The 27,113-nt window shown below is 44.1% G+C and overlaps 1 protein-coding gene across 1 annotated transcript in view; it reads left to right on the top strand.

Annotated features, from left to right (window-relative positions):
- foxo6b (forkhead box O6 b) overlaps positions 1-23,900 on the top strand; it is a 41,414-nt gene extending 17,514 nt beyond the window's left edge. Inside the window, exon 2 of the mRNA XM_028399107.1 lies at positions 20,523-23,900. Within this exon, the coding sequence (XP_028254908.1) occupies positions 20,523-22,235 (1,713 nt within the window). The 3' untranslated portion in view covers positions 22,236-23,900. The remainder of the gene's footprint in view (positions 1-20,522) is intronic.
- Positions 23,901-27,113: the final 3,213 nt, after the last annotated feature.

Raw genomic sequence — 27,113 nt, 5'->3', positions numbered from 1 at the left:
TTCATTAGTGCGAGCACAAACTCCTGTATTCTCCTGCTGCTCTTGCTCCTAATTACTAATTGGCCCTTACTAATAATAAACAGTCATGCATATGGAAATCTGATCAAAATAGCATGTTTGAATCAATTCAGGCCAGTTAAGTCACAGACAATCCAGTGAGGTATTGATAAACCATGCGATCAATCCAACAAATGTGCATCGCTTGGAAAGCCTTCTTCCTTATTTGATTTTTTAATAATGCAGCCACGCTCGCCTCTCGGTGTGTGTCTACATCAGCAGTCCTGCCAGGGGAGTTTCTGGGAGGTAAGAAATGAGGTCAGTAAGCAACACTGTGATGCCAGGCGACACCCCCCGGGCTCCCCCCAGTCCCAGCCTGCACTCGGCTCTCAGTAGTCTCCCCCCAGCCCCTCGCCCCCCCAACTCCCTCCTCCTCCTCCCGGCTGATGGCTCAGCCGTGCCACTGCACTCAGCCGTGGGGTTACGCAACTCTCTGCGAGGCCTGCAAGCTTTGGTATGGATCAGACCAGCCAGGTACTCCTCTGATGGGTAAAATACCCAGAGCTACAGAGGAACACAGTGAAAAAAAAACTGTATATACAGGATATACAGTATTTTAGATTGTAAAAAAAATCTCTTTAGCCAAGTCATTAATAAATGCTGGAGTTTCTTACTGTCTAATAAGCCATTAAATTCTTAAGCTGAAAATATTATTAGGTAATTAAGAGAGGCTAATACACTCATTGCATTTTGTGTCAATTAGGTAATAAAAGGCCATAATTTCCTCACTGTAATAAGCCAGTAGCAGTTTCAATGGATACCGCATGTTGTTTTGAATGACCTATAAGACTTTGGTACAGTTGATATTTCAGGGCCTTGGAAACAACCATTGTGTATGTATCTGTCATAAGTGTTATTTCCTAGTCTCAAGAGTTAAAGAAGTGAAGTTAACTGTCAGAAACTTTATTTCCTGTAATGGCCACTTGGGGCTGGCTCCAAAAGTATAGAAATATAGAAATAGTGTAATAAGTTCTTTATACCTCACCCGTTTTAATTATATTACAATATATACAGTAAACATTAAAACATTCTCACATGTTTTCTGTCAATGGTTAGTGCCCACTAAAATCAGCTCCACTTCTTTGCCCCCATTTATGCCTTCCACAGGGTCCAGCCTGTCATACTGACATACTGTAAAGTCGATATTTCCAGGCCTTGGAAGTAACCATTGTGTACATATCTTCTGTCATATGTATTGTTGAGGTTAGAACTCCTTGTTATTCTAGCTGAAAATGAAGACAGCAGAATTTTTGTCACGTTATGATAGCATGTGTTTCTTGTGAGTCCCAACTAAGTTGTAGCAAGTTATATTTATTAAACATAAAGCCAAGAAATCTGGTTTAAAAAAAAAACAAAACTCAAAAACAACAAAACAAAAGCACCTGAATGAAACTAGAAAATTAAAGTAAAAACAGAAGATACTGAATAGCAAAACCAAAAATGACAAACACTGGCCAGAACAAAGACACAAGAGAAGACACAAGAAGCAAAGCAGACGATCTGACAAAGGTGGAGAACGTGGTTTAAAATGCCCTGGGAGATGGTGACAAGACACAGGTGGCAACAATTAGGGCAGGACAGGCAATCACAAAAAAAGGAAGGAAAACCAAAGGAAGTAAGTCAGACACAGACACAGAAAAATAAAGCAGGAAGTTTGAGTCAGATGACAACTCAATAAACCAAAAGAACCAAAAAACAGGTCTATAGCAAAACTGTGTATGTTATATGTTATGTTGATGTGTTAGCGTACTGGTATTTGTATCTTTTTTTAACTTACACAGCAGAACAATACCTTTTTAATATATGTATTTTACATTCATGTAGTAAATGCATGTGTTGAAGGCCATTATGGAGAGAATAAGAAAAAGAAGAAACTTTTTGTCCTTCAAACTCTTAACCATGAGTACAAAAATGGAGGAAAAGATTGACAAACAGAACCAGCTGCAGGAGAAAAAAAAAACAAAAAAACAAAATCCATTTCCATTTTGTTTCAATTAACAGGACGTCTACAAACTTTGTTAGCTGCGGTCGGACCGTCGAGAAGTAACTTCTCGGTTCAAGACGGAGCTTTAGATGTGCAGCAGGAACAACTTGAAGCCTCTAATGAAGTTTTTCGTCTACTCTTTGAAAGACTGAAAGCATAATACTCCACCCCTCAGTTATGAGCTTGACCCCCCCCCCCCCCGCCTCCTTCCTTCATTCTCACACACACACACACGTGCAGATACTCACACACACAAAAAAACACACATTCCAGCATCCCCATTAGCAATTCATGAGCGGCGTCTCATTAGACTTTAAGTTTTACCATAGGCCTCTGAAGTATATGGCTGGAGCAGTTATTAATATTTCATAGTCTCCCATTGAGGAGCTAAAAACGAAGTCGACCCGCTTCCGCTACAAAGTGACTCGTGCTCCTCTTTTTTTCTTCTTCTTCTTCTTCTTCTTCTACTTCTTTTTTACCCCCTCCCTGTTCGTTAGGCTGTCTCTCTCCTCGCTGTTCGCTCCTCTGCTCTTCGCTTTCTCTCCTCAGCTTCCTCGCTTCCGATCCTTCTCTGCCACACAGACCTTAACTCAAACTGACTTAATTGGGCTGTCTTTGTTCTGGGAAATGTGGGCATACCTTCTCCTTTCTCCCCAACAGAGAGAAAAGAGAAGTAGAAAGTGAAGAGGAGGTGGGAAATTGACAGGAGGGGAGGAGAAGAAAACCTGAGTGAACCCCTCGGTTGCTCTACGAGTACCCTGTGTGCCATGCTCGGGTTAGGGTGGGGGTGTTGGGAGGAGGTGGGGGTGGGTACTCAGGGGTCGAAGCGGCAGTGGAGAGGAGTATGTGTGTGTGTGTGGCTGAATGTGTGTGTGTGTAGACAAAGATGGGGAGGGGAGTCTCAAGGGTTCACAGGGTGTCTGTCAGACTGGCAGACAGGAGCTCTGCCCCCGAAACAAACCCATGCATGAATAAGTCAATAAAACCATGTCTGTGCTGTGTGTGTGTTTGGGTGAGAGCAAGTGAAGGGAGGGAAGAGAAGGGATTCAGATGAGGATGAGGGGTGATGAGGCTTCTTGTTTCCCAGCGTCTGTGACAAAGAGACAGACGCCACATTCCCTGGCAATGAGAAACAGGCTGAGAGAGCGAGACACACACACACACACACACACACACACAGGAAGAGAGAGTGTGTGTGATCAAAACCAGAGAAGGAGGGCGAGGGGAGAGAGGAGCGCTTTGAATTGGTTGGGACAGTTACAGCATGTTTGCATGTTGCACGAAATTGGTTGGAAGTATGTGGGCGTGTGTGTGTGTGTTTGTGTGTGTGTGCGTGCGGTAGCTGCACAGGCTTTTAACCCATGAATGATGATTTCAGAGACAAAGAAATGCTCGGCTTAGAAGTATGCAGACATACAAATTAAACATTAACCTTTTTCTTGATTTTGGAACATGTCTGCAGGAATTCATCAGTTAAGGTCGAGCATTGTTTGGTGATGAGGCCTGGCTCAGTGCAGGGTCTTCTATCAAAGTCAACACAAAGTGTGGCACAGAATCCCACCAACACAAATGCCTGAGCCAATAAGGCACAATGTGAAACCACTTACCAGTATTTGTATTTTTATAACGTGCCTGCCAGTCACTGCACGGCGTGTTGTGTAGGGGTATGATTGTCGCTTTGGGTGCGAGAGGTCCTGGGTTCAAAACTCAGAAGAGCCATTTTCCCAGTTTGGGTAGGGATGAAAAATTGTGCCTGTGAAAATGGGTAGTTGGTGTGGTGGCAAGCGCTCCTGTCAGGACACACACACACAGAGTGTAAGGACGTGTGTTATTAGCTGGTGGTCAACTTATCCATTGATGTCCCCAACTTATTTTTGGCTGCTAAACCTAAAAGCATGCAATTTAAACATCTCAACTGAAACAAGTAGTTTTGATATCTAAACCTGTCACTGACCCTTTGTCAAAGTCTGAAGTTGCAAATGCTACCATCCTGCTTTCTTGTAGATGCTGTTTTGTGTTTTTAGGGCCCGAGCACCGAATGGTGCAAGAGCCCTATTGAAACCCTTAGGATTATTATTTTTTTTTTTTTTTTTTTTTTTTTTTTTTTTTTTTTTTTTTTCCCCCTCCGAGATCGCATTTTTGGAGGCCTTAACATGCCCAAAAACTCACCAAACTTGGTAGAAAAATTCATTCGCCCGAAAAATTTTGAAATTTGCTGACTTTTGAAATGCACATATAAAAATGGCTCTATAGCGCCCCCAACGCGTAGCCCCTCTGGCCGGTTTGACACAGGATTATGAAAATTGGCACACATATGTATCACCTCAAGACGCACAAAAAAGTCTCTTGGACCCCCCCTCCAAACCCAACAGGAAGTCCGCCATTTGAAGGTTTGTGGCCATTTTTGGCGATGTGTGACCCTGCTGCCAAACTTTTCACGCCTCGCATACTTCAACGGATTGAGCTGAAATTCGCCGTGTCCACTCAGGACACCATAGGGAATAGACGCATTCCAAAACTCTTACAAAAGTCTGACGGTGTGGCCGGGGCGTGGCCTCAAAGTTTGACCATTTCTGAGGACACAGAAAGTCTCTATAACTTCTTCGTTTTCTGTCCGATCTGTACGAAATGTCACATGTATGATCAGAGTCTGACCCTAAACACATCTATACAACAATATTGAGGCTTTGATAGAGCGCCACCTACTGGCTACACAAAATGTTGTGTTTTCATAGGTTTTTCTGCCTGCCCCCCTGGCCTGTTTTGAGTAGGGTCATGAAAATTGGTACACATGTGTATCACCCCAAGATGCACAAAAAAGTCTCTTGGACCCCCCCTCCAAACCCAACAGGAAGTCCGCAATTTTGAAATTTCTGTTAATTTTTGGCGATTTGTGACCCTCCTACAAAACTTTTCACGCCTCGCATACTTCATCCAAATGAGCTAAAACTCACTGTGTCCACTCAGGACACCATAGGGAATAGACGCATTCAAAAACTCTTACAAAAGTCTGACGGTGTGGCGGGGGCGTGGCCTCAAAGTTGACCATTCGCCATTACAAAGGAACTCACTGTATTTATTGCCCTAATGCGTAGCCCCGCTGGCCAGTTTGACACAGGATCATGAGAATTAGCACACATGTGTATCACCCCAAGACGCACAAAAAAGTCTCTTGGACCCCCCCTCCAAACCCAACAGGAAGTCCACCATTTTGACTTTTGTGGCCATTTTTTGCCTATTTGTGACCCTGCTTCAAAACTTTTCACGCCTCACATACTTCATGCAATTGAGCTGAAATTCACTGTGTCCACTCAGGACACCACAGGGAATAGACGCATTCCAAAACTCTTACAAAAGTCTTACGGTGTGGTGGGGGCGTGGCCTCAAAGTTGACCATTCGCCATTACAAAGGAACTCCCTGTATTTTTTGCCCTAATGTGTAGCCCCGCTGGCCAGTTTGACACAGGTTCATGAAAATTAGCACACATGTGTATCACCCCAAGACGCACAAAAAAGTCTCTTGGACCCCGCCTCCAAACCCAACAGGAAGTCCGCCATTTTGACTTTTGTGGCAATTGTTTGCCTATTTTTGACCCTGCTTCAAAACTTTTCACGCCTCACATACTTCATGCAATTGAGCTGAAATTCACTGTGTCTACTCAGGACACCATAGGGAATAGATGCATTCCAAAACTCTTTCAAAAGTATTACCGTGTGGCGGGGGAGTGGCCTCAAAGTTGACCGTTCGCCATTACAAAGGAACTCGCTGTGTTTTATGCAGTACTACCCATATACTTTATGCAATGTGGACAAAATCTTACAGTACTGCTATGGACCCGAGTCTGAACAGATATATATGCTAATAGGATGATACGGTCATAGCGCCACCTACTGGTAGCAGGAAAGTTTGGTTGTAAACATGTGTTTGTTGTATCTCTGTGGAAATAAGAGGAGAGCATAGGACAGGAGAGTATAGGAGACAAGAGCATAGGAGAGAAGACTGCGATGACCCCGCGGATCGCAAGGTGCGCGAGGGCCCGCAATGCTGCTTGCAGCTTTAATTTTTCTCTATTCTTCCCAAGCTGAAACATCCATACACTGTATCCTGTATGGGAATCTTTAATGTGTGAGCAGTTATAAATATTTTTTGCCTTCCAACTTGGTGCTTTCTCACAGTGTTCTTTTAAAGCCTAACCCAGGCTTGAATCCAAACCAGATCTTTAAAACTTGGCCGCGTTGTCACTTTTTTACTTTTCCCACTTGTTTGCTGCAAAAAGGGGGTTTTCTTTTTTGCTGCTCGGTGTGAACCCTAAAATACGGCGTTTAGGTTCAAAGCAGGCAGCAAATCTGTAGAGGCTGTTCGGCTGTTCGGGTGTTGGTGTCGTTGCTCTGCAGTTACAGCGCCCGTGTATTCCTCTGTGTTGTGAACGACCCTTCCAAGGCAACAGGAAGAATGATTTAATAGAAGTGGAAAGAAAAGAGATGTGTGCTAGAAGAAGGAGGAGGGGAGAAGGGGGGGGGGGGCGGTGGCGACAGTGACACAGAGATAGAAATGGAGGATGGAAACAATCCAGTGTCCTTGAAAACCAATAAGGCTAATTTGAATTTGAGACTGAGGACTTCTTCTCTCTTCTTTCGCCTCGCATGACCTCGTGCGCGCCCTTATTCTGTGCTCCCCAATCAGTTTAATCTCTCTCTGCTCATCCCTCACAGATGCTCTCTCTCTCTCTCTCTCTTTCTCGTTGCCTCCCCGTCGTTCATTACTGCTCAGTCTCAGCAAAGCAGATTTCTTTCCATGACGGATGGGCTCTTGTGAACACTCGTCCAAAAGCTCAGCCAGATCTTGTAGTAAAAGCCGAGAGGCAGGCGGTTCATTCGAGGACACGTGTGGCGTTACAGGGTGGGAAATGAGCGAGTTGAGAACATGCTTTTTTTTCTTCTTCTTCTTCTTTCTGGGACTTAGCGTCATTTTGGCGTCTTTGCCAACGCCTGGATCGAGTTGTGGTCGGCCAGGCAGCAACCATGTTAGCTGCATCCACATGGGTGCTTTCAAAACAGAAAGAGAGAGAGGGAGGGGGGGATTTTTCAAGGTCTCCTTCTTCTCCTTCTCTCACCCCATCAATTTTCCCTGTGCCTTATTGCAACAGTCTCTGTGGTTCTCCAACAAGCTCGTTGCCTCGCAGGCATCTTTACAAGTCCTCCTCTTTCAACATCTTAACCGTATAACCCCCTCCAGCCTTTTTTCTCCTCACGCCGCTCTGCCCTCACTTTTCCTCCCAGCCTTACTCTCCCTCTCTTTCTCTCTCATTCAGTCTCTCTCTCTCTCTCTCTCTCTCTCTGTCTATGATGGTCAGGTCTCATGGGGGAAGACTGTTGGCAGGATGCAGGCTTGCTTCCATGGCAACAAGAACCCTCCCTCTCCCTCAGGTCTCCTTAGCAACTAGTAGCTTGGCATTGTAGTAATGAGCCGGCCCAGCATGCCATGCTAGCGAAGCACGAGATGTGTGCGTCTGTGTGTGTGGCTTTGTGTTCACAAGGGTGAGAGGCACTTTATCAGTGTTGTGATGTTAACTGATAATTTTTTTTAATCCACCCCCCTCCTATATGTCTGTACAATTTACTTTTGAATAGAGATGTATAGCCTTGATCTAAAATAATGACACACATCACACTTATTCTTTTCTTGGCGTATATCAAAAGAACACATCTGATGCGCTTCTCTTAAAAGAAATCTCAAAAAGTGTGACAGTGTGAATTGGCAAAACAAAAAATTTGAGGGGAAAAAAAAACATGAATTGTACGTCCAAAAAACGGTGACCTTTTTGAAGTGCTCATCCAGAGCTGATGGACGAAAAATGACTAATTGAATCCAATGATAATGTTTTTATGTCAGTACTATTCCAGTACTAGCTTTGAGTGCAGGCCCCCCCAGTGCAGTGCAGGTATCAGATTACTGAGAAAAAATTAAACATGAAGCTAATGATGATCCATTATGAACAGAGTCACGCCACCCAGGCGGGCTGCACACTGAAACATGATCTGTGAGCGATGTGTTCGTGATAAATGTTGCTGTTCAAGGCCATCGTGAGGATTCTCTAGTAGTTTTTATAAAATTGTAATGTGGGTTCAGCTACATTTATGCCAACACAGTTGTCACATAATTTGAAAATGTAATCTTTAATAGCTGAGGAGACAGCTCCCAACAACTGCAGTTTCATAAGCGACCACTTGAGGCTTGCTCCCAAAGTAAGTCAATTCCCCAAGATGTTTATGTTAAAGTGTCCAACTTAACAGCGTAAATAATAAACATGTTTACAGCCTGGTACCAAAGTTTTGTCCATGTATAGGCACTGCAAGCATCCTGCTTATGCTGCTATGTAGATTTGCTTTTCAAAATAAGAGTTTGCAGCAGGCTTATTTTTCTATGTCTGTATGGATTTTTCCATTGGCTTTTGGTCATTGCAGGATAATATATACACTACCGTTCAAAAGTTTGGGGCCAGTTGAAAATGTCTTTATTTTTTTTTACTAATACTGTTTTTTTCAATGAAGATAACAAAAAAGAAATCAGACATACAGTCTAGACATTGTTAATGTGGTAAATGACTATTCTAGTTAGAAAAGGCTGATTTTAATGGAATATATACAAAGGTATACAGAGGCCCAACCATCACTCCTGTGTTCTAATGGTACATTGTGTTAGCTAATCCTGTTAAAAAGGCTAATTAATGATTAGAAAACTCCTGTGAAATTATGTTAGCACAGCTGAACTGTTATGCTGATCAGAGAAGCTATAGAACAGGCCTGGTGACCCCAAACTTTGGAACGGTAGTGCATATTAGTGTGTTTTGTTAAGTTGGATTATCCTCACAAATAAACAACTTTTTTCTATAGTGTTTTTAAAAGCTAAATACTATTTTAAGAAGTGAAAGGCTAAGGTTATAATAACACTATGAATTAGCTACCTCTGCAATACCACAAATGCCTTTGTATAGGCCCACGTAGCCACTTGTTAGCAACTAGCTATTTTAAGACAGAGAATCATAAACACTTATTAGTGAGAAATGTATTTTTGGGCTATAACCAAAAGACTAAGTGACATAGAGACTTGGAGGGAACTACAAATGTGAATAGAGTTATTACTCTTACATGCATGTGCCTTTGTTGAAAGAGGGACATGTCACAACACTAAGAAACTGTGTACAAAAATGAGTCTTCTGCTAAATTTTAGTACAAAGTACTTTTTTGGGTACTTTAATCCAGGAACACACCTACATTTGTTAACCTTAAATTGACAGATGGCAAAAAAAAGAGAGCTTCTGCTTCCATGTTGGCTGAAAAATGACCAGAATAGATACAATATGAAATACTTCTACAAACAAAAAATCACACTAAACTAATGAAATACAACAAAATGGCAACTCAGACCACTGATGTTCCTTGTTGGAGCTGTAAAACTTGAAGTAGTTTGATCGTTTAATCAAGCAGCAGTTTGGGAGCAAAGGTTCTCAGGCTCTGAATATTCAACATCACCTATTTTGTTTCAGATGAATAATGAATATTCTGTGGTGAATACTCATGGTCACCATTAAGTGGCTTTTCAGTGGATTGAATCAAACTAACCTATAATTGAGATAGTTTTTAAAAGTTGATCACCTCATCTTTAAGTGTCTGTTATTCATTCAAGGCTATGGAGTTGTGTTTAGAAACTCTTAAATTATGGATGAAAGGCCAAAAGGTTGAACTCATTATGTGAGCAAAGTGTGTGTCAGCTTTGTGCGTAGGGGTTCCTGTCTATCCATTATGTCAAGTAAATTTCACCTTTTTTTTATTAATGTGTCTTTGTAAGTGTGTCAGCTTTGACTGTAGATCAGTGCATTTAGCTGGAAGTGTTGTAGAGCCTTGTCTGTGTGTGTGTGTGTGTGTGTGTGGATGGATATGACAGCTGAGTGCTGTGGTGGGTGGTGCTCTCCTGAGACCCGATGGCAGGTGCGATCAGGCCTGTTTATCAGTTTCTCCTTTGGCTCCCATAGGTGTCACGATGCTACACCTGGCGTGTGAAAGCTCCTCGGGGAGGGATGGAAATCACAGCCGTGGAGGTGACTCCTTTTAGTGAGTCAAAGGTGGAGGTGAACGAGCCACGTTTAGCTTGGCTACTACAATTGAGGGGACTTTGTTCCATTATTTATTTATATGGTTGTTGTTTTTCTTTGAAAGTAATGTGTAGGCTCAGAAAAAGAGGGGGAGCATGAGCGCTGTTTAGGGGGCGGGTGTTCGCAGATGCAGGAACCTCTCGCTGTGATACGGCGACCGCCTGTCACTCAAAGCAGTAACACCAATAATAATGCGTAATTTTACTCCGAATATAATTAAAACGTACAATTGACAGAAAACATGTTTATTTCTGCTGTGAAGTTGGCCATTTTGACATGGGTTAAATATATTGAAGGGATGGATCATTTTTATTTGTGCTTATAGGAATGACGTTGTCAGGGTTTGTGGAGGAGAGTGGACACAATTGCAGGGAGCAGAGCAGTTTTAAAAAGCAAAAATCTTTATTTTGTGCCAGGAGGGCAAAGTCCAAAAAATATAACAAAGGGTCACACGTAGCATGGCAAAAAAACTCAATAAGGTAAGCAAGGTCCTTAACATAGATTCTAGAGCTAGAGTTCAAAAATACAGAGCATAACGAGGCATAGTCACCAGGAGATTCCCTTGGTCAAGGCTAGCAGGACACGAACACATTCCCAAAGCGATGAGACACACAAACTCCTTGGACGACGAGAGACAAAACGAACTAGCAGAGAGTGCAGGGAAGACAAAGACTAAATACACAAGGACCAGGGAAGACAACGAGACACAGGTGACACACATGAGGGCAGGGCAGGTAATCAACAAGGAGGGAAAACACAGGAAGTAAAACACAAGACAATACACAGGGAGGACAGGACTAGTAAGTAAAACAGGAAACACAAGAAAAGACTAGACAACTAAACACAAACCCATGGAAACAAAACACCAGGACTACAGGAAAATAACAATAAATTTAGCTCAATTTGTACGCTAATAAAATGACATGTCAATTTACATACAGCCTAGAAATCTGAGAGTTGTTCAATTGCGAAAATGTTTTATTTTGTACTTGGTGCTTTTATTTTTTTATTTCTCCCGGCATGTTGTCATTAATTAGTGCCGGAACATAAAGAGCGTTTGAGCTCATGATTCAACTGACAGGGAGCTACAATGACAGTATAGGAGTACTACAAAGGCAAAGAAACATAAACCTAATTGTGGACCAGAAAGAAATATGTAATATGTATATAAATACATACATACATAGTTTTTAAATTGCAAGTATAAGAACATCTTTATGTATAAAAGTAGATGGTCAGCAGCAGATCAGCTACTTTCTGCTAGGGTGGGGGCTGCAGCACCCTCAGCACCCCTACTTCTACTTCCCACAGCCTTGATTATAAGTTATATAATGGAATTGCACGCATTATAGTAAAAATTAAAAAAACTAAAAATGCATTACTTTATTTATCCACATTTAGTTTTGCTTGTTTGCTAACTTTTAGAACTTTGACAGAGACAAAGCTAATCACAGCAAATATCAAATATCAAAATGATAGGAAACACCAAGCAGATAAGTAGAAACAAACAATTCCCCCAAAAGTAAAAATAGCTGTAAAGCAGAAGAGAAACTATTTTTACCCTTATAGACTATACTACTACTACTATGTCATTAAAATTTTAGCACTGTCCTGGAGCAGGATAGAGTGGATTTCCTTCCCCGCCCCCTGGTGTTTGTGATGTAAGGAAAGCCAACAGGAAGGAAGCACCACTCATCTCTCTGGGTCCATCAGTCTTTTATAGAGCTGGCTGTGGCCTGTGTGGACCGGGCATCTTTGGCACGCAGGGGAGGATTTTCCGATCCCCTGCCCCGCTTTCAGATGCTCGTTAATCTGCCGGCTCTATTTTTATCTTGCCCTCTCCTCCCGCCCCCGGGCTCTCCGCCTTCGCTCGGCTCCTTATGTCTATCCGCAGAGGGAGAGAGAGCTGTCTCGGCAGGCCAGCAGCTCCAATTAGAGGCCTCTTCGCTGGGAATTGGGCTTGCTGTCCACCCCCGGCCCCCTCAGGCTCTCTTTACCTTTTTCTCAGGTTAGCCACAGACAACGCCTCTACACACTCTCCATCCTCTTTTCCCTGTCTGTACACCCCCCCTTACACACACCCCGCCCATCTTCACCATCCCTCCAGAGCTTGTGGAGCTCCGCAGGGAGTATGGGGGGGAGTGAAAGGCCTTCTGTCGCCTGAGGGCTGGCTCCGGTTCCCTCGGCTGTACTTTGAGGGGAAGCTAACTGGTGCACCTTTCGGTACAACTGTTGGAGACACTAACTCTGATCCAATTGTCACAGATGCAGCAAGTGTACAGCTGACAGTGCTGCTAGTACTATAAACGCTGTTATTCATCTTCAGCACAGGGAGGCTTCCTGTTGTTTTCTAGTTACAAAGAAGCTTTAGAGTCATCTTCAAAGTATTCTAGCTGCTACTTTAGAGATTCTTTACATTCAGTATTATTATCCTTTGCAGCGTTCAACACTCACAGCAGCACATCTTTATAGTCTAAATGACCAGACTATAAGTTTATTGTGTCCCTTAAATGCTTCAAGCTACATTCCTGATCTATTATTTCCCAGCAATCCACTCACGGAATCTTTTTTCTCTTTCTCTCAGTTTACCCCCACCGAAAAAAACTCCACATGCTCACACCTTCTTCCAACCTCATTAATCCCTCAGCCTCCCACTTCTTTATTTCCCTTCAAAGAGACAAGCGCTGCCCGTGACATCAGTCACAGGAAGTGAATCTTTAGCGTTGACTAATTTCCATCGATTGCCTCCAGACAGGCTTAGCAGACGAGACCCATTCCCACACAGAGCCTGGCTGCTCTCATTTAAGTCTCCCCGCCTGCAGAAAACGCTCCACAATAAACGCAGTCAGCGCTTTTATCTTCTCCCCCCACTCCCGCTTATTATCAAATAAATGCACGGCATAGAGAGATACCCATTGACAGGACCGTGCATAATGACTCCTGGCTGTGTGAAATGGATTAATAAATAATGCTTGAGCAAAAAAGGGGGGAGAAAAAAAAACTCTTCCCAACAAGGCCTGGCGTAGAGAACAATCCCCATGATGTTCGGGTTAGGTTTGTGCCGGACCACGTCTAATGAGACAGCAGGTGGGACTGTTCGAATGCAACAGTTCTCTTGAATGTGTATTGTAATGCGTCATAAATCTAAAGGTGGGCTCCTTAAAATGTGAAGCACCATAAAATCCTCTAGATGATGTTCCTCTAAAGGAGGACAGAGAGGTAAAAGCAGCCTATAAAAACGTCCGACCCGTTATCCCTAACAACCCCCCCCCCCCACCCCGTTCTCCCTGTCTCGCCGCCGCCAGCAGAAGGTAAATCCTTTTTTTGCCTCTGCTCTCATGAGTTTACCGGTTCGCGCACAATCCGATCGAAATGCAGCGCGGTGGTGGAGGCGCTCGCGAACACAAGAGGCCCTCCTTGTTTTTAACAAAGCATCCCCATCCATCCTCTGTCACTGACATATTGCTTCATTAACACTCCCGGCTTTGTGTATATTGACAGCTTTTTTTCAAAATGGCAGAGAGTAAAAGTGCTCTTGCCGCCTGCTCTGGCACCAAAGAGAGGCTTAAGCAGACTATAAAACCCAAACTCGGAGGCTGTGATAGTGAAGTGATTGCCACCGTCATACCACCCGTGCCAAAGTAATAAGTCTGTCTGAGACGGGGGGGGGGGGGGGGGGGGTGAAAAGGTCTCAATCTCCTTAATGCTAGATTAAGGACCGGCTTGATCAAGGCGTCTTAAGTGCTTCATTTTGGAATCAGGATCAATAGCCACTAAGAAGAATTGAGCCAGGAGCTTCGCTAGGTAGAGCTGATTGAATAGAGGCTAATGACTTCTCAGAAGCCGTTTTTCAGCAGAGGGAAGGGCTCATACTGTATATCCTGCTCCTTGTTTATTTCCTTAAAAAAAAAGAACCAGCTAACACACTGGTGGAAAAACATGTTTTCTACTCTTGTAGTATAAGACCCGGATGTGACAAATAGCACGGGGGGGTCAATCCAGTCGTATTTAGAAGACCCCGTGCGAAAATAAAAAACCTGTGCTTGTTTTTCTTGGCTCCCAATGACCGCCCGACCAATTATGTCTATCAACGTCGCGCCCACCCTCAATCGCCATGATCCGACCAATCCCCACCCTGTCTCTGCGGTTTCAGGTTGAAACCCAGCTGAGGAGTGCCCAGAATTAACCAGGATTAGCCTTGGATTGTAGGGGATTACTCAGGCTGGAGAGGGATTAAGTATGATTGCCAGTTTGGTGTGAGGGGGGTGGGGGGTGGGTGGTGGAGAGTGGGTGGGTACGTGTGAGTCTGTGTGTGCGCGTGGACATTATTGAGGTGAACAAGTTGTGAACTGTATATGGTGCTATTTGTTTACATGTGTAGCCATGGCTGTAGCCAGGATTTAAAAATGCCTATAGGTCCAAAAAGTAGAGTTGCTGATGAAATATTGAACTTATGAAATTCAGCATTTGAGCTAAATTCTCAGTTATCGGTTCATAATATTAAGGAACTGGATTTCATACATTGTGTGAAGTTTTTTTTTTTGAAATTCTGAACCTTTCTTTGCCCTTTTTGGCACTTTTTGACAAAAATACCGTAACACTTTGTATAGATGTGCATCTAAAATCCATGGATTGGCTTTATTTACCGTGATAAAACATCCCCATTGATAAAGATATGTATTGATTAAATGATCAAAGATTGTATTTGCAACAGATGCAGACTCCTTTGATTATCCATGTACACACATATCAAACATAAACTGTATATAACTACGGGCAAGACCAACTCAAAGTAAGCATGCCCATAATTATGCAAAATTAAAGGTATTAATATAATGAGTGAGTTATGTAAACATTCACCTCATGTAGTTTTTGTACCAGGCTGTAAACATGTTTACTTCTGTTGTAAACTTGGGTATTTTCACATTTTCTGAGCCACCTTCTAGAAACCATGGGAGCAACTGCAGTTTTTCACACTTGTACATGGACACTTGTACACGCAGTGATGCTAGCAATCAGGAAAAGTGTGATAATACTGTAATTATTACATGATTTTGATTATATGTGCTCTGGAAGTCTAGAAGTCTGAACCTCCAAGGTAGAATGTGAGATCAACTTTTATAGCACATCACACAAGAGCCAAATAAATGTAAATGAAAAACAAGGAAAGGCATAAAAACAATATACAACAATACACTGAAGATAGTAATCATCATAATCATGGACAGATTATGAAACAACAGGCCACAGACATGTAACCCCCCCCTCTTAGCTCAACTGATGTGTATCTTACAGATTTATTGCGTCATTTTGTGTCTTTTTGTGGCCAATTATATTAGTCTGGTTGTCTGTTCCTGGGATGTTTTGCAGGTGAAGCCCCCCTGGGCCTTTTTGCATACAGTGGGTTGTTCTGTAATCCTGGCCATTATAAGAATAACAAGCTCTGTCTGGACTCTGCCATATTTTTTAACAATCTGTTGTGTGGAATTATTAAACGTTTCTGTGCTCAGACATAGAGCTCCATTGAAAGGATTGCTTGTTACAGAGAGACAGCAAGAGCGGAAAAAAAAGGGTGCAAAGGGTTACATCATTCTCGTTGCTATGCAACACAATCCGGATAATTTGCAATAGATGTAATTAGCTAGGTTACCCAGAATAAAAAAAACATGACATGGGGGTTGAAAATAATAATAATCAAGAAAATTAGCCATTGCTCTGTTATTGCTGTTATGAAACGAAGGATATGGACACACAATGTTCACAAGCATTGTGAGGATGGTGTGTGCAGGTGGAAACAATGACTGCAGTGGTTTCATCACATCTGAAACAAAGGATGTCGAAGTGTGTTTCATGTTTTGTAGCACAGGAATAAGTTTTGAAAAGTTAACTGTTCAGGGTGTAGTAAAGGATAGGGCTGATGTTATGGGAAATTCAGTTTTTTGAAAATGCCCTCAAAGTTGTTTTGACTTTTGATCATTCTTCCTCAAATCCATCACTTGTAGGTCCCCTAATTGTTGTCCTCTTAGTCCTGTGCACTCTTTTGTGTTTTCTCCAAAAGACCTACCGGGGTTGTGATCAGACCCAGTCACGTATTGTTGTATTGTTGCCTGGTGTGTGGCATCGTGGGGGGAAAAAAAGAAGGGGACAAGCGTTAGAATTCTGTGTGCAGACAGATCTGTGTGTCCATGGGCCATTAGCGAACCACTGGACTGACGATCCCCTGACTCAGTGAAAGCATGCAGTGTGTCAGGGTCAAAGCCGGCCACTATAATATACAGTAGTCAGAGCTGGATACAGTGCGGTGGATTCCCCGTAGAGGAAAAGGGTTCAGTCATCGCTCCCTCCCCTGCGCACAGTCCATCTCCTCCTGCATTAGCAGAAAGGCAAAGGCTGGGTGCAGAGGGAGCTGGCTCCTCCACTTCAGAATCCCTCTTATTGACAAGTTAATATGTACTCTGAGGCTGCGAAGGGCAGCTAGTTTCATTCCACGCTACGAGAATTTCACTGATCAGCTCCTCCTCTGTGGCTGACAGTGGGCTAATCATCTCTGCTACATGGCCTTTGATTGTCATTGTAACCTCCAGACTCACTACCTCTGTGATGGTGAAGTGCAACTAGGTTTTATGCAAAAATCTAATTCTCTGAAGTGATTTTGTCTTTAGTGATGCATTCAGTCATAAAATGAAGTTAACATTATTTTACCAGGATTTTTTTAGACCAGTTTCCCAGTCCTGGGAAATAAGGGGAAAAGGTGTATAATTTCCTGGGAAAAAATCAAGGTGTACTGGAAAATAGTAGAAATTCTACAGTTGTAGTTTAAATTGACATTTAAAAAAAATCTTTTCTCTGTCTTTTTTTATTTTGAAAGTCTTTTGTTTGTCTTTTGTTTTTAATGCAACTTGACAAAACATGCAATGAAAACACCGACAACACTATAGAAATGTATTTATGGCCCTTAAAGGATCAGGGGCACATATTGAAGTTATTTAAGTTTGCATAGTATTCATTAGAGTTATGCTACTTGTTAATGTGTAACAGCCAGGTCTATCACCTTTTTAATGTGGATGGGACAGTGGAATCTCTGTTGTGTTGCAAATATTTGTTTCATTTTCCTATTTCTGCTTTTCTTAGCATTTGAGCTCTCTGGACCACTGTAGTTTAACAAAGTTATGATGGTGGATGGTTCAATCCCCCTATAATGTCCCACAGAGTTTCAAGCTTTTGAATGCACCACAAATCAAAAGACTGAACAGACACACAAAAGGATCAGAAGGACACCATGTGCAGCTTTTACATATTGCTGGTCTGCTTTTACTCATAAAGGTGGAAATATTAATGCTGCAGTCTGTTAAACCTGCAGCTGATGATTGATTCTATAATTATAATTAATCAATTAATGTATTCTGCATTTGATGTACAAACCAGTGGAAAGAAATGCCCTGAAATTGCTAATAGTTCCAAACTTCCATTCATTGACCAATTGTTGCTACTTTAGAGCATGTAATGAGGATTTAGATGAGAACATTGGATGTTTGTCAGTTTGGTGTGAATAACCTTGTCTGTCATGACATCATCATCCCTCATTAGACTTTAATGGGATGGATAGGGATGGTGTCCACATACTTATGTCCAGAATGAGTTCTACATTGTTTAAAGTGTTATAGACTGACATGATTAGATGTCTAGTTGTATAAACAGATGCTGGCTAACATTAGCATCCGTTCACCGAGCACTTCTATTCACTGCGATAAAAATATAAATGACTGCATGTTAACAGTGAAAGAATGATTTATCTTCATATTTAGTTTAATTGATGAATTGCAAACTGGATGATTCCACACTTTAAATTGACAAATCAGTTTTCTCAATTAAAAACACAAGTAAAGTTTTAAAGTGGCGTCTGATAGGTTTATTTTACTGTAGTTACTTTGCTGGTGATTCATTGGATCGTTAATGCTCTCCTGTGTGCTGACAATCAAACACAATTGCCCTGAATGGAGAGTTTTCACAATTAGCAGTTTCAGTGCAGATATGTCAGTCCCTGCCTGTGAAGAGTGCCACTTTTAATTGTACATACGGAAGACAATGCAGGGCGCAGAGCTGCCACATTATAGCGCTGTATGATATATCAGCAGGTGAAGGAACAGCAGTTGTGCTATAATTGTTGCTCCTGTAGTTGTATAGAAAGCTGCCCCACTCCACTCCTACCCCACCCCTCAATCACACCCCCAAATCCCACCCCACCTCTCTCGCTCACTCTCTCTCTCACACACACACCCACACACCCACACACACAAACTGCTAATCACAGCTTGGTACAGGTAGTGAGGCGTTGGGACTGCTGGTGATTGAGCCTCCCTGGTGAATTGGAAGCAAGAATCTGACAGACTCAGATAAAAGGCTGTTTGGAGTTGCCTGCAGCATCAAACAGCATCAGCTGCCTCCCCTCCAACACCACCACCACAGCCGCCGCCCCCTTCTCCACCCCACCGTCACCTCCTCTCTCTCCCTTCCTCTTTATGGTTTACTCTGTTGCCATGGTTATGCTCAGCCGGAGCCGTCATGTTTTGCAGAGGGAACCTGTCAAGGTGCCGCGCTCAGATCACCTGACGCCGGTCGCCTCCGTCGGCGGCCTTCTTTTCGCGTGGCGTCATCGTTCAGTTGGGCTTTGATTAAGTCTGCTCCGACACAGCTCACGCAATTTTGTCGACCTGGTGTTTTGGAGAGGACAGCAGAGGGGGGGAAAAACATAAATGCATCTCTTCTATCCAATTTCCATGTCTGTGAAGAGTCAAAGCAGCGTGATTTGAGTGGAGGATGGGACGAAATTACCTGTTAGGAGTCACACTGCAGGGATGGGTGTATGTAGGGGAGGGGAGGGGGGGCTTTTAGGATACATGACTGATTTGAAGCCCACTTAAAGCTGAATTCCTCCTGTAAACATTTTTGCTGCAACAAAAGAGCCTTTCACCTTTTTTAGCTGCCCAGTTGAGATGTACTTTGGCTTCCCAGAATATGCTTACCTTGAATGAATGAATGATTGAATAAATGCATGGATGAATAAAAAAAAGATGGTGTAAGTTGGGGTAAAGGGTGATGACAGGATGGATGTGGAACTAGGGAGAGAATGAGCAATGTCGTGATCAAGAGAGGCTGGGACGCAGAGAGAGGGAGATGAATGGGGCTGAGAGCAGGAAAATTGGACAGGAGGCGGGGAGTGAATGAAGATAGAGAATGGCTCCAGATATCAGGAGACAGAGATTGTGAGCTATGTGCAGGTAATAAACAAGGCAGAAATAGATAGATATCTCTAGAGAGGAGGTAGGTGGGGGGAGAAAAAAAAGTGTGATTGCATGCAAGGGGTATAGGTTTCGGAGTCTCGAAAGATCAGGGTGAAAAAAAAAGAAAAAAGAAAGAGAGGGTGAAAAAAGCTGGAGAGAGTGTGAATAATGACACAAGCAGGAAAGATTTGGACGAACATGCTGTACTTAGACTAACTTGGCCAGCTGAGATGATGTGTATCCCTGCTAAGCTCTCCTTTAGGCAGGCTTAGATCTCATCAACTCACTCCAGGTTGGCACCGGCTTCAAATGCTGCTGGATTAACTATACAGCCGTCACTCAGACACTTAAACAGGGGTCTGAAGAGGCTTATCTTATATATACCCCCCTTCCACTACCACCACCCACCCACTTGTACTCCACACCCACTTCCTTTCCTTCAGTCGCAACATATTGTCGTGTTAATTGTGCCATGATTTTTTTTTTTTAAAAAAGGTTAAAATGTCCCTTCCGTTCCACCATCCCCACCGTTTACATCCCCACTCTCCAGGACTCTGTATTCTTTTTTTCATTCTGGTGCTCTTCCAGATCTTCTCCTGCCAATTCACCCCCCCCCTCAACCCTCCCCCCCTCTCTCTCTCCCTGTCTCTGGCTGGATCTCAGACTTTCATATTTGGAGGCCCTGCAATCGATATGGGCTGTCTGTGATTGGGTTGCCTCGTGTGATTCATTTCTGTAACCTTGGTGATGGTTTGATGTGGAGGCTGCACCGATGTCCATATTATGACTCAGTGAGCGCGTGCGGAGAGGAGAGGCTGGTCAAGGGAAGTATCGATTGGTCCTTCACTCTCCCTGCCCTCTTTGGTTCCTCGCCCCCCCTGCCCCAGCTTTTTCTTTATCCATCTTTTTTCTCACTTGCTGTGCAGCCTTGATGGTTTGGCCATAATTTGAAATGACTTTGTGTTCTCAAGAAATGATTATTTAACCCTAAATGTTCTCTGGGATGTTAATATTTATCTCTTTTTTTCCTCTCTGTCTCTTCCTCAGAACTCGATCAGACACAACCTTTCTCTGCACAGTCGCTTCATCCGGGTACAAAATGAAGGAACGGGGAAGAGTTCTTGGTGGATGCTTAACCCGGAAGGAGGGAAGATGGGGAAGGGACCCAGACGACGTGCAACCTCTATAGACAATGGCACCCGCTACCTAAAGACCAAGGGGCGCATCAGCCGGAAGAGAGCGGGGGTCATAGGCCTTGGACGGGGACAAGGTCAAGGGGCTGGGCCAGCGATGCAGGGCTCACCTGAACATGGCAGTCCGGCAGGGAAAGGAGGTGTGGGTATGAGTGGTGAGGAGTATGACACTTGGACAGACATCCATTCCCGCACCTCATCCTCTGCCTCCACGCTGAGTGGCTGCCTGTCCCCAATCTTAGCTGAGGCCGAAGCTGATGAACCGGAGGAAGGCGGACTCACTTGTTCAGCTTCCCCACGACTGTACCCCAGTCCCACCAGCACTCGCTCCCCCGCCTTGGGCACCGGGGGCCACTGTCCCTCTGTGGAGCTGCCTCAGCTTACCGACCTGACTGGGGCCATCAGTCTAGATGAGAGTGGCTATCCCCAGCCACCACACATCAAATGCAATGGTTATCCCTATGTGCCTGGGCCCAAGACAGAGGGCTCCTATTGCGGGCCCATGTACGGACAACCTTCCATGGGCATGCTCCGGCACCACACTCCCATGGAGACCATCCAGGAGAACAAGCCAGTCAGCTTCCAGCGCCCAATGAGGGGCTACTCAGAGAACAACGCCCTGCAGAGTCTGCTCACCGGAGGGCCTCCTTACTGCAACAAAGACACAGTGCTGGGCCAGGGAAGGGAAACACACACATTAATGACACAGGGAACCAATGGTGTTCACAGCCAGCACAGCCACAATCAGAATCGCAGCCACAATCATAACCACAATCACAGCCAAGAGCACCCTCACAATCCAAGTCTACACAATGGCCACAGCACAGTCCATGACCAGAACACAACCCACCATCAGAACCACAATCAGGGTCACAAACACCAAGCAAGCCTCGACTACAGCCACAAGCCCCATCCTGCCCATGACTACGGTCCAAGTCATGAGCACGGTCACAGCAACAAAGTAAATGACCACAACCCTCGCACCAGTCAAAGTCACATGCACAACCACACCCCCCATAACCCTCATAACCCTATGCACAGTGGGCCTCACCATCAGGCTCTCTCCCCAAGGGTGAGCACTGACATCCTGCAGCCCTACAGTCTCAAGACATCTAACCTCTATGCGCCTCGCCCTCACCTCCCAACATCCCCTTCCCTGCCCCCTAACCCTGCCGGGGTCATGGACGTTCCCCAGGACCCCTGCCGTCTGGCGTCCGCACCTCACCCCCGTCACCAGCCTTACTCTGGAGCCCACCATCAGGGTATGACCGACTCCTGGCAAGGCTACTACCAGAACAACCACCAGCCAGCGAACACTGGTTACCAAGGCCATCAGCACAACTCCCACAGTAGAATGGCCGCCAACTTGGAGATGGAGAATGTCCCTAACAGTCTGGACTGTGATGTGGACTCTATTCTGCTCAGTGACTTTATGGACACAGAGAGCATGGACTTCAACTTTGATGGCTCTCTGTCACAAGGAGTGGGCATGGGGATGGGCATGAGTTTAGGGGCGTTCGCTTGCCCTCCACCGGCACACAGCAACCAGAGCTGGGTGCCAGGGTGAACTCAGGCCCGAGGGTTCGGACAGACGCATGACCAGGAAGCTGAGCCGCCGGGCTAGGCCACTGGCGGGCTGTACCCTTGGACTGTGATTCTGTTTCTCTGAAACAATACAGATTGACATTTTGTTTCCTGGGGACTCCAACAACGTACTCTCTCCCTCTGTCTTTCTCTCTCTCCAGCCCTGTTTATAAAGCCTTCTGTCTCCATATTGAACCTGCCCCCCGATGAGCTAAAGTGAACCCCAGCACCAACCCCCACCCTCCTCCATGCCCTTCAGTTTTATTTTGTTGTTAGTGTGTGTGTGTTTTTTTAATGCTCTCCTCCCAATCTCATCCTTTCTGTCCTAAGCTCTCAAGCACTTTACATCCATCTTTTCACACAGATGCAGTAACACAAAGACCAGGCAAAGTCACGTTGTGTGTTGGCTTAAGTTTAATGTATGCAATCCACTTTTACAGTATTATCTCCTCCTACAAAAGGAGGTGTTGTTCTTGACTTGAGAACATGATCAAACAGCTGCATAAATATTTTCAATGTAGAGGTGCTCTCAGATTTAGGAGGGGTTAAAAGGCAGGGGAGGCTTTGAGGTTTAAAGATGAATAAAAAAGCAGGGTTTTTTAGAAGAAGAAGAAGAAGAAGGCATAGAGATAGAAGGAAACTCCACGGTCAGAGTGACTTATCCCTGGTTGGTCGCTGGTGTTTCCTCTTTGGTTCAGGAGGACAGTCATCCATCAGGCAGCCATCAGCACCACTCCATTGAAATGCAACGTCCCTTCTTTAATCTCCAAAGTAATGCCAGAGTGATGCATCACTATTGCAAATCTAATGCGCCACTCTGTGTTTTTTCAACCCCCCCCCCCCCTCTCCTCCTCCTCTTCAACTCCGGACACACCGGCTTAATGTGTTTTGGCGAAAGTGATGATTAAAGTCACTCTGCACTAAATGGGGGAGGGATTGAAAGGGGTGGCGGTGGTTGGGGGGGGGGGGTGCATTGAGGGAAGATGATAGAAGAGCAGAAATGCAAATATTCCCTCTGTGCCTCTTCCTCTCCATTTTGTGGATTTATGTAGCTTTCCCCATAATGAAATAAGCAACGATCAGAGCCTGCTGTACATCCAGAGGAGCTCTCTGATTGGCCTTCGCCGGCGCTGCCTCGGCGCGGCACCTTCACTGGCTGACCCCAGAACGGCTTAAGCGCGCAGCCCACGGTCAGACTCGGGGATGTTGATGGACTTGCCGTCTTCAGACCCCTTGCAACCTCTTCTAATTCGCTAACACGCAGGTTCTTCACACTATGTGCTTTTTACTCCTGCGAATTGCCCGCTGATGAACAGCGTCAGCAGATTACTATTTGGTGCTATCTCCTCTTCCCAGGCTCCCCGCTATCGCGCCGCCCCATCCCGGAGGTTACTCGGAGGGTAAACAAGAGTAATTAACCGCCAAACAAGATGGATGATTTATGCAAGTGCGCGCTTTCGCTCATTGGCACAAAGTCATAATTCTTTTTCCCCGCCGCCAAGCACAAGGAGGGTGATTTTTTTGAGAGGTGGTGCCCAGCGACAAGGTAAAAAAAGACACGCTTACAGTGTCCTTCAAGTTTTTCCCCCCACCGCACCCCGGCATCCTGTTTACGAGTGCCCATAGCTTTACTTTGCTGTCGTCTTTTCTCGTGCTCGTTCCGTGATCGTGCAGTTGTCTGTCCTGTTTTGAAAACAAATAAAAAAACAGCGTGGGTAGGAGCTTTCGTGTGGATTTTACTTTCTTATTCATTCGTAGAAGGGAAAACGGAAAGGGAGGAAGTAGGTTGGGTGGGGGTGTGTGATAATCACCAACCCTTGTCTCATTCAAGATAAAGAGAGAAAAGGAACAAGAAACAGGGAGGAAGGTAGATAGCTGCAGAGAGATGCTGAATGGGAGGGAAGGAGCTAGATGAGCAGGCAAGAATCTGTGAGAGATTTTCCAGCTCGGTAGCTTTCTGTAAGAATTGGCTGTTTCAATCAGGCCAAATGTCAAGTGCTACTCAGCCAGCTGCAGTGAGCTTTGACCAGAAAGCCACTTCTCCCTCCAGATCAAGGACAATGACGGGTATTTCCATACACATTTCTTTTGATTTCTTCTTTATTTTATGACTTAAGATGGCCCATTGTTGTAACCCAACTGTAATTTGTTCTCTGGCCTGTGTTGCACTTGTGTGTCAAGCTTCTCGTGTGAGCGCGTGTGGGTGCAAAGCGTGCGTGCGTGCAAGTGTGCTTGTATGTATGTATGTGTAGCGCAGTGACGTACAAGAACCGATTAAGGGAATATTGTTGAACTTGCCCTGGTATTGTCCATGCCTGGATGGGTGCAGCATACATAATATATACAGTTTATATTTATTGGTTAGGGAGATGGGTCTATGAAGGACTGCTCTGCCCTGACCCCCCTCACTGCTTTGTCTTCTTGATGACGAAGAGGCAGAATGCTATTTCAGTTTGACTACATTTCATTCTGTACATAATCTATATTGAGAAAATTGTATTATAATTTTTTTGCAAATATCATTTTTTTTTTCTAAAATGATGTATCTGCTCATCTGGTGACCGTAAAAAAAATAAAAATGAATAAGAACATATATTGTTGTGTGTGTCTCTGCATGTGTGCCCTATAGTAGCCCTTTACAGTATAGGCTACAGGTATCCTACTCGGGGTTGCCATGTTTTTGAAGTGGCCAAGATCCGTGCTCTGTGTGCTTTGAGGCTGAACTTTTCTCCCTAATTACAATTTGGAAACTAGAAAACATATAATACCAGTCTAAAGTTTGGACACACCTTCTGATTCAATGTTTTTTTCTGCATTTGTATTATTTTCTATAAGGTCATAATGGTCCCACTAACTATATATAAATGGCATCCCAACTAGCTGGGATTGCATGTATGTGGGTTCTGCTCTCAGGTGCTCTTCATTTGCTCTTTCTGATGAACTGATCCTCTGCAGCAGGGTTAACTCTTGGTCTTCCTTTCCTGGGGTGGTCCTTATTAGAGCCAGTTTCATCAGAGCTATTGATGGTTTTGGCGACCGCACTTGAGGATGCATTCAAAGTTCATTGAATTTTCTGACCTTTACGTCTTAGAATAATGATGGACTGTTGTTTCTCTGTACTCAGTAGTGTGGTTCTTACCATAATATGGATTTGAACAGTACATGAATAGGGTTATTCACTATAGAGAACTGTGAACCAACCCCACCTCTGCATAACACAACTGATGATGTCAAACACATTAAAGCACGCCTGTTCATTTAAAACCATTCCAGGTGGTGACCTCATGCAGCTGACTGAGAGAGAATGCCAAGACTGTATAAAGCTGTCATCAAAGTAAAACAAGCTGAAATATAAAACATATTCTGGTTTGTACTTTATAATTCCACGTGTGTTCCTTCACAGTTTTGATGTTGTTGTTTATTAATAATAATCTACAAAGTAGAAAATAATACAAATGAAGAAAAACAAATGTCTGATAAGGAGTGTCCAAGCTCTTGAGTGGTAGTGTACAAGAAGTACCAATAATAAAATGAAAAAACAAGCATTGGGTCTTTATCAAATGTATATGAATGAAAGTCAGGAAAGAAAATACAACTGTAGAAGTATTCTTTCTCATGTTTACAGTGTCTTTGTCTGTGACCCTATAGTAAATCACAAAGCAGGTTGAGAAAAAGGATGGATGGATGGATATGTAAGTTACTAGACCTCCATATCAAAATGTTCATGCAATTCACTTATTATAATATATTATAGGCTTGAAATTTTGCAGTGACCATTCAGAGTGACATCTTGGCATCTTGCATAAGGTTCGTCCATCTTTATTTACAGTCTACAATCAGGACAAAAACATTCCAGTCACTGACAGCAGGTCTGTTTATACTTAATAACTTAATGCTGCTGCCAATCAACCACTGCAGATAGTAAAAGATGTTACCATGGTTACGAAATGATGCACATCCCGTTTCAGTGTAAGATTACCTCACTCCGGATCGTACAAATAATACGCTGTATAACTTGAGTTTTAATACCAGCAGCTAATATGCTATTTAGCTATGCTGGTATTAGCTTTTATATGGGTGTGTATGATGGAGACCCCTTCTCACCAGTGCAACACCCCAGACCTCAGCTTTACGTGTATTTTGTGTGTGTGTCTCCCCTGTGTATCTGTGTGTGTGTGTGTCTAGTGCTTGTGTGATAAGGCTCGTTAGCAACCCGATGCTGTGCCACAGCTGTGTCTGTCCCATGGAGGTTTCCTCACTGAGGGACTGACTGCATCTGCACACCACTATACAACACACAGACATACACACACACACAAGTGTGTCACATCGCCCCCTCACCTCTGTTGCTGTGTGTGGCCTGCAGAGAGAAAGTCAAAGCGTAGTTAGTTAGCAGCTGCTCACCTGACAAGATGGCTGATCTCAGTACACCTGGGAAGATGGCGGCACCTGGCACACACACACACACACACATATGCATGCATGCTGTCAAAAACCAATAACATCTCTCCATCATTGTGCAGCTCATGCCGTTCTATAAAATATGCTAGTTAGTTCATCTGGTAGAGAGAGGAAGGTTAGTGTGAGACAGAATGCATAATAAGGACGAGCTCCTGCTGCACTCCATGCAAATGTGAAGCCTGACGTGTCAGAGGCTTGATGGATCTGTTCTGACAGACACAGTGACAGCCCGGTGACAGCAACTTAAAAACCTACACTCCCTCTCCCTCTCCCTTTCTCCCTCCTCGTATATATTTACAACCAGAGCATCCTAATGCACTTTTCCTCCCTAATCTCCTGTGTTCCGATGCAGCTAGTTCAGAGATGTCCCCATATTTCACAGGATATGGAATTTTCTGAT

Source organism: Parambassis ranga, chromosome 2 (genome assembly GCF_900634625.1).
Source record: "Parambassis ranga chromosome 2, fParRan2.1, whole genome shotgun sequence".
NCBI lineage: Eukaryota > Metazoa > Chordata > Actinopteri > Ambassidae > Parambassis > Parambassis ranga.
This window is presented reverse-complemented; position numbering and strand designations above follow the sequence as displayed.